Source organism: Alligator sinensis, unplaced genomic scaffold (assembly GCF_000455745.1).
Source record: "Alligator sinensis unplaced genomic scaffold, ASM45574v1 scaffold1567_1, whole genome shotgun sequence".
Lineage (NCBI taxonomy): Eukaryota > Metazoa > Chordata > Crocodylia > Alligatoridae > Alligator > Alligator sinensis.
In genome coordinates this window covers 775,058-783,046 of record NW_005842646.1, presented here as the reverse complement: position 1 = coordinate 783,046, position 7,989 = coordinate 775,058, and the positions used below count along the sequence as shown (strand labels likewise).

The 7,989-nt window shown below is 38.8% G+C and overlaps 1 protein-coding gene and 2 non-coding genes across 5 annotated transcripts in view; all 3 read left to right on the top strand.

Annotated features, from left to right (window-relative positions):
* Positions 1 to 717: 717 nt before the first annotated feature.
* The window catches only part of LOC102374931 (protein FAM122A), an 8,309-nt gene continuing 1,037 nt past the window's right edge, over positions 718 to 7,989 (top strand). Inside the window, exons 1-8 of one of the 3 annotated variants that reach the window (XM_006033628.3) lie at positions 748 to 883; positions 2,362 to 2,418; positions 2,835 to 2,878; positions 2,959 to 3,013; positions 3,209 to 3,310; positions 4,759 to 4,847; positions 5,599 to 5,663; positions 6,790 to 6,886. In XM_006033628.3, the coding sequence (XP_006033690.1) occupies positions 866 to 883; positions 2,362 to 2,418; positions 2,835 to 2,878; positions 2,959 to 3,013; positions 3,209 to 3,310; positions 4,759 to 4,847; positions 5,599 to 5,663; positions 6,790 to 6,886 (527 nt within the window). In that variant the 5' untranslated portion in view covers positions 748 to 865. Of the gene's footprint in view, positions 884 to 2,284; positions 2,419 to 2,834; positions 2,879 to 2,958; positions 3,014 to 3,208; positions 3,311 to 4,758; positions 4,848 to 5,598; positions 5,664 to 6,789; positions 6,887 to 7,989 lie in introns of all 3 variants that reach the window. The other 2 variants (XM_025215479.1, XM_025215480.1) reach the window with 2 other exon arrangements.
* LOC112551893 lies at positions 6,238 to 6,373 on the top strand. Its single transcript, XR_003096231.1, has one exon. It is a non-coding gene; the product is annotated as a small nucleolar RNA U109 (small nucleolar RNA).
* Positions 7,966 to 7,989, top strand: part of LOC112551892 — a 145-nt gene continuing 121 nt past the window's right edge. The window contains exon 1 of the small nucleolar RNA XR_003096230.1: positions 7,966 to 7,989. This exon is cut by the window's right edge and continues 121 nt beyond it. This is a non-coding gene — a small nucleolar RNA (small nucleolar RNA U109).

The following is a 7,989-nucleotide window of genomic DNA, read 5'->3' as shown; positions in this document are numbered from 1 at the left end:
GGGGTGGTCTCATGGGGCAGGGCCAGAGCCAGGTGAGTGGTGGTGGGGCAAGGCCAGAGCCAGGTAAATGGTGATGGATTCTTATGGGGTTGAGGGGGGGTTTCATGGGGCGGGGCCGGAGTCAGGTGAGTGGTGGTGGGGCGAGGCCAGAGTCAGGTGAGTGGGGGATGGGGCCTGAGACCCGCTTGTTGGCCTGGATTTCTCCTGGTGCAGGGGCCCTGTCCCGCTTGCCTCAGATCAGCCGTTGGCTTCTCCCCTCTCACGCAGAGGAGAAGGCAGGTGACAGCTCCTTGGTGTCCCCCCTTGTGGGGGGGACACCAAGACAGACAATCTTGCGGTGGGATATCGCCCCTGCCTCATAGCCTCCCCATTTTCTGAGGGTTGCATCAGGAGGCAGCAAAAATGTAGAGTTACAGTAGTGACCTGCCAGTCAACCGTCGTGAGGCTCACATGTTCAGCACGCTCAGTGTCTGGATCTCCCTGTCAACACTGGTATTCGTACAGGCTCCACCTGAGTAGAGGCCGCTAAGTGCTTGTGGTTTTTTGAGGCAGGCTGGACGACTGGGAGGAGAGCACCAAATTAATTGTGTGTGGGTATAGACCGCAGTTGGAGCCTGGCTGTCCGTGGGGGGGTGCACCAAAGTGTGCGCTCCTCACCCCTTCATTCACATTTAGAAGTAAACGCTCCACTTCCGCTAGAATGAGAAAATGGTGATGGGCTGAAAGTTGTGATGCAGTAAAATATCGCGTCGTTCTAACTGACGTGCCTCTTACATTATTAACGAAGCTTGTCCTGTCTTTCAGTGACAATTCGCAGGTTTTTCAGCCTTACGTGTTGAGAACCCGCAGGAACAGTACGACCGTTATGAACCGTCACAGTATGGTAAGTAATCTTCAACACAACATGCAGTTATGCTGAACACTGAGTATTTGAGCAGGGCAAATTAAGTTAAATTTGATTTGCAACTGTAGTGAAGTACTTTTACATACCTCCTGGCTGCAAAATGGGTCCTTGCAAATATACTCTGAAAAATCCAAAATACTCTGAAAAATTAAAATAAATCAAGTAGTTTTGTAGGGGTCTATGGGATACTCCAAAAAGTGAGCCATGGAGGGGTATGTATGTATGTAGGGTATTCAGTATTCCATGCAGTATGTAATTACCATTCTGCCTGTAGCTGGATCCCACCTTACTGGGACGTCCCTACATTGGTTCTAGTCTCAGAGCTGCCACAGCACTTGTTTATGGGCTGGGAAGAGAAATCTACAGAAACAAAACAACCTTGTGCTGTTTCACTTGCCATGAAATAAAAAATCCAAACCTGCCATTTATCCAGCTCCCTGGTTAGGTGACTGCTGTGCAGGACACCAGGGCTAGACAGTTGCTATCACAGGTTTGAATCTGGAAGAGCAGGTCATTTTAAGTTGGATGCACAGTACTCTGCTGTTTGCAGGCTGAACAACTTAAATGGTAGGCTTGTAATTATTTCAGTTTTCAAAGATATTTGCAAATCATTGCAAGAGATTTATCTGAATTATTTAATTGGAAAAATGGGAATTTCTGCTATTTTTCAGCAAAAAATCTTGTTCTTACTCCTGCTGTACAGAAGTCCTACTTTATAGTGGAATAGCACTCAAGAGGTGCTGAAATCCCTAAAACATCTATAGCCACTCTGGATCATAATCTGCTAAGCAAAAGTGTGACAGAATTCTCATTTTAAGTTTTTCATTATGAGAAATTTCTCAAAAATGCGTCCTTCAAATAACATTACTTGTCCTACTATTTATTTTGTGGTAGTGCCAAAATTCTCAAATACAGCAGCGTGCCATGCAGACATCAATGAGAATCCTTGCTCCAAAGGGATTAAATAATTAGAGAGAAATAGTACATCTTACACTTTTCCTGAAGCCCTTTCAGTGGTAACTATTGAGAACGAATGGCATGAGATGTGATTTCAGTTCATTGTTATAAATTAGGTGAGAAATAATTGAGTTTAAGGTTTACAAGCAATTTTAAAAATATATAGATTTCAACTTGGTAATAGCCTACCTAACCTTCACAGTAAAGTTTAAAAATCCTATTTTCATAATGTGTTGCATTATTGCTTCTGTGTTTTATATAGGAGTGACTCCCTACAAAGCAGTGATCTGTAACACCAGTTGATTAAAGGAATTAGCTGATTTGTTGTGCAGATTGTACTAAGCTAATATTGATCTTTTAAAAGAGAGTACTGTGTGATCTGAGTTCTGACCACCTGATTGTCTGGTTTGTTTTAATTTAAAGAAAATGCAGGTGACTGAAGGTAGGCTGCCTGGGGACTGATTTGCGATTAAGCAGAGTGGATGTTTGTTTTTTTCCAGTTGCTGTCGTCCTCTCCTATTCGTATTCCTAGCAGCCGACTTCATCAAATCAGAAGGGTAAATTGCAGTTTACTTCATGCGTAACATTGTATAAATACTTCTCATTTGCCTCCTTGAAGGACTTAATGCAGAAATGGTACTCTAGGAGTTTGTTCTCCATGACACTTCTTTAGCTTTTTGTCCTCTAAGCTTGAATCTCTCTTCAGACTGAAGCAGTGTACTCAAAGCTTATTCTGCTATTATATTTAAGTGCCTCTGCATTTCTAATGCTGCTGCTTATTGTAGGCTACATGTGAGGCCTTGGGATGGGCATGGAGAGGTGATGAGTTGGAGTTGATCACAGGCATTTCTTTTTGGAGTGATAGTCTTGCTTAAATCTGACACTAAAGCCAGATTGAGATAGGAAGTCATTCTGAGTAGTCATGGTAATCTAAAAAGTTGTGAAAAGCTTATATAGTATCTGTCTTCTGCAGGAGGAGGGAGTTGACTTAATGAACAGAGAAACAGCACATGAAAGGTTAGTATAACTAAAACAAGATAAGAAAGTAGTTAGAATTACCATCTTTGTAGCCACTCATGGGATTTCCTGTGTTCCAGGGAAGTGCAAACAGCAATGCAGATAAGCCAGTCATGGGAGGAAAGCTTGAGCCTGGTAATATCTCTAATATTTTTAATTCACTTCTACACCTGACTAGTGAGCTTAAGGAAAAAGAGTGGAAATAATTTTGAAAAAAATAACTTTGGTTTTCTAGTTGTTTAGCTAATTTGGATGTCCATCAAAATGTTGCGCCTTAAGTTCTAAAATGATGTGCCATATTATTTTAAGGATGACATTTTGTGTTTCCAGAGTGACAATGACTTTGACAAGTCTGAGAAATCTTCCTCCCCAAAGAGAATTGACTTCGTCCCAGTTTCCCCAGCACCTTCACCCACCAGGGGAATAGGAAAGGTAGGAAATGAGGAAAATGCAATTTCAGATTAAGATGAACTGCACAAGAGTGTTTTTTAATATCCCAACAATTTAAAAAAAAACCAAACACTTGAGCCATTATTTAAAATACTCTTGAATTTTCTCATCATCTAAGAATTCTCAAAATCTGTGGGACAAACTTCTTTGCTTTTGCATTGAGTGATCTCTGTGGTTGCATTTTGCATGTTTTGTGGGGCTGCAATATTGGTGCTAGACTGTTTGGAAGAGCTCATCCTGAAGGTGGAAGTAAAGGTGTGGGGAAAGACCTTAAATTGTTTGTGGAAAAAGAAAAGGATGGGTTTTAAAAATGTAATGAAAGCCACAGCAAGATTTGGGCACAGCCTCACTATATATGGAGAAAGGGAGGAGGCAATGACTCAAGGTCGGAGAGGTGGGCAAAATGAAAGTACTGTCAACAGTGACAGAATGAGAGCAGGGGTGGTTTGTTTTTTGGAGAAAAGAGTTCAACTTTGGATATGTGAAGTTAAAATTGATGGCCCTTTCCCTTCAGTCCGCAGTGTTCCTGATCCTCAGCTGACCCTGGAGAAAGGGAGGAATTGCAGTGCAGATAACACTTCCCAATGGTCTTTTTTTCCCAGTGAGAAGCAAGTAGAGACAGTATTGGAACTTTGCTCAGGGCAACTGGCAAACATGTTTATAAGCAGATTTCTTGGCCTGACTTTCACTGCAGATTCTGTGACATTCTTTCATTGTTGCTGTGTTAGCACGGCTCCTTTATCAGCACTTGTCCTATTGGTAGTGTTGAACAGCCATAAGTTCTTTTACTATTGTTTTGGATAAATCAGCTCTGAGCAGTTATCCACATAACAGTAGACTGCTGGCAGTTTGTATATTAGTGCTCGTACTGGTAAAATTGCAGCTGTCAAAGCACCAGTGAGAGGACTTGACAAAATGTTAATGTGTACAAGCTGCCCTTGGGCAGAAATAGAGTTCATTGCAGGGGTACAGTATGCATAGAAAGCCCCAGGCGCTGCGTTGACAAATTCATGTTTAATCCATAGTATGTAAAATATATATGTAAAAGAGTATCTTAAGCCTGGGGTGTCTTTTGTTGTTGTAGCTTTTTGATGAGTGGTTTAAGTCATAATCCTACATCCTGCAACTTCAAAAGCAAAAACCCAAATTAATTCCGGAAATCATGCATTCTTCTCCGTGTCTTGACATTTTTTTAAAATTTCATTTTTGTTCTTTGGAAGCATTTTAATTTGAATAAAGTGATGATGATAGCATTTTTTTACAGTATAGTTTTCCCTGTAAATTTGTTTTTAATTTCCTGGGCTTTCTTTTCATAAGTTATCTATTACTGGAATTTTTACTTTAATGGGGAAATTGCTTGAAATGGATAAAAGTATCAGCTATTTAAAAGTGAACCGCAGAAGCATCTTACTGCGTCTCTCTCTCCCTAGCAATGTTTTTCACCATCCTTACAAATGTTTGTGAGTAGTAATGGATTGCCTCCAAGTCCTATTCCCAGTCCAACAAGGCGATTCTCAAAGTAAGTGAATTAATCTCAAACTAACAACTGCTCACTGATTTTATTTATTTATTGTTAGTTTACCTTGACCTGCTACATTACTTTTAAAGCTATTAAACATTAACATTTTGGCATGAAAACTGAAACTTGGAAAATACTTCATTATTAATAGACTGATTGATTAAGTTGAATAAAGCATTTGACTTCTGAAAGGCTCTAATCTTGTCCAGTTTTGGAGCAGCTGAATTTTCTTCCACTGTTTTGTTAAAAAGGCTGTTTTTAAGGCTTTTTTTTAACTGTTTGGAGGTCCCAACCACTGCCACAAAACATTTAATGTTAAACTTCAAGAGGCAGTGACATGCTGGAATTTTTCCAGTAGCTTCTTTCCAGTTAGACTAGACATCCTTTATATAACAATCTCAAAACCATTTTAAAGACAAGTTTACCAAATTCTTCAGTCATGCAAGTAATAGGATGTTTAATGGGTAAGTGGGCTGACTCGCATAGATAAAGAGAAACAGTCAACCTCTAAAGATCACAAGGTAGATATGTCACAGCTTTCAAAAATTGTGGTGTATTACAGTATGAGATTTCCTAACTCTCTCTGTTTTTGAATTGCACAGTTTTATTTAAAAAAAAACAAAACAGTTTATTACCTTTTCTAAATGTAATTTTGTCCTGGCTTAATATCAGGAAGAAACATTAGGAATAGGTTTTATTCAAGCTTTGGAAATCTTTCAGTCCCTACTGATTACTACTTTTTTGACTTTAGCAGGAGGAGTCAGAGTCCAATCAACTGCATCAGACCCAGCGTTCTTGGTCCCATTAAAAGGAAAGGTATGTTGGCAGTATCACATTTTAATATGGCTTTTATTTTGGCAGTTAAATAAGCTTCCAACCTTTTGTCTTAATGCTCTCACCTCAGATTAGTGCGTTTTGCTTCTTGTTGAATTGGAATGTTCAAATCCTTATTTCCAGCTGCAACATATAACAGATAAGTTAGGCTAAAATATACAAGTTGGAATAAAAAGTTTTCTAGTGAGCGTTTATGCTTGTTTTTTCCTGCAGAAGAAAAGAATGCTATAAATGTATTTAAACCTTGGAATTCTTTTCACCTTTTTAATTAATAAAAATGGGCAAGAGATTGGGATGTAGATTTGAGAATTAGGGGCATGGAACAGTATAAGTGATGATGTTAGTTTTAACTGAAAAAAAATCATAATGTATTTAATATTGTACAGCAGTGAAATGTTCTCTTTAAATGTTTTCTGCTAGTAAAAGCTTTTTTTTAAATTAAAATGATGCAGTTTTGCTTTCATGAGAGAGTTCAGTTTCTGAATAGTTGCCTCACCTTTCTCTTCTCAGTTTGTGTGATACTTAAAGTACTATACATGTGTTCTTTTGGGTAGCTCTGCATGATGGAAGCCATCATTCTTTTTCTTCAACGGAGAATGAATATATTCCTTGCATGCTACAGAAAATAAGAAGTTATCAGGGCCACCAGTCTTGGAGTACAGGCTGAGTGGTAGTATATTTCTCTTACATTAAAATATGCTGTAAATGAACATTATGTATGTAATATGATGAACCTTTTTTAGTTCTTCAAGGTGACACCAGAACAGCTGTAAACTAATAGAAAGCTGGAAAACACATGCTACTAGACTGATAATTAAAATGCCTAATGAGCCTGCCCATAAAAAAGAAAAAATTAAAAAATTAAGCTATTAAATGCAAACAGAACTTGTATAAGAAACTAGTTCCATACAAGTTCAAAGGGTGGCTGATCATTTGATCAAACTGCTTCTAGCATCTAGTTGTTTCTTGTCAGATTCTTAAATTAACCACATGGTCAAATCAGTGTTTGGACAAGCACACAGGGCAAGACTGTTTGCATGTAATTGTATAGAAGATATTAAATAGAAATTATTTTTTTTTAGTTGATTGTTTGGATTATTTTCCTCAGGCGAAATGGAAACTGAAAGTCAGCCAAAGAGACTCTTCCAAGGAACTACCAACATGCTTTCTCCTGATGTGACACATCTGACTGATCTCAGTTCATGGTAAAATTTTCTTATGAGCACTGAAACATCAAAGTAGAGGCCATTTGGTTACCTTAAGTCCATTGTTTTTCCAGAAATTATTAATTTGTGATGTATAAACTGTATATGCAGACTAGTAAAAGCTATGATGAAGTGACAGTAGGCCTCCCCTACTTCCTTTTGGATTTAAAATGTGCTTCCTTGCTGGCTGGTTGATAGCCATAGCTGCCCAAAAGTGGTTTGCTGTCTATGGTTCCTAATAGAGGTCTAAGAAATATTTCTTAACACCTGGAATAGGTAGGAATAGCCCTTAGTAATTACATGGCAGAGTCCGTGCAGCGGATAAGTGTTCCCCGTGTCCCTAACAGCCCTCAAACAGAATCTCTCACTGTCCACCATAGATTACTTACTGCACTGCATAGCAGGGGCCTGCTGTTCCAGTATGGAGTAGGAGCTGATAATCACGCTAATAGTTTTAGCACTTATAGGCTAACACTCTCTTTGGTATATCTGTAAGAGAGTATTTAACAAAGCCACATTCTTCACGTGGGCACTTTACAGCTAAGGTTATGTTGATATGCCCTCTTCAGTTGCAGTCTGATGTATCCTGATCACACTAAGGTCTGTTTCCTAGAAGTTGGAAGGTAACCTATTTGGCTTCTGATTCTTGCTTTTGTTTTAATAAAATCAGTTAAATTAAAGCGTTCTAAAATATCAACTTCAAGGAAAAGGAAGTTTGAACATTTTTTTGTGAAATTGGAAACTCGCCCACAAAAGAGAATTTTGCCTTTGCTTACAACTGAGTTATGAAACTAATTTGACACAAAAAAAGTTGAAATCACTCTAGAAGCCCTTAGAATCTAAGGCTGGCAGAATTTTCTTCAGTGACAAGAGGGGGAAAAACCTTTAGCAACATCATGCTTTGAGTGGTACAGTAACAGAGCAAACTGGTTAATTAGTGACATCGTAGATGCACCACTGGAATGTTCCTCGGCAAATGAGATCCTTTTCCTTTCACCCTTCTTGCCATTTCTAGGTATTACTTTCGTTCGCTGGTTCCCCTGTCTTAGTTGGTTAAACTGTTGATGTCTTGATTTATTCTGCATGTTAAAAATAAGCATTCT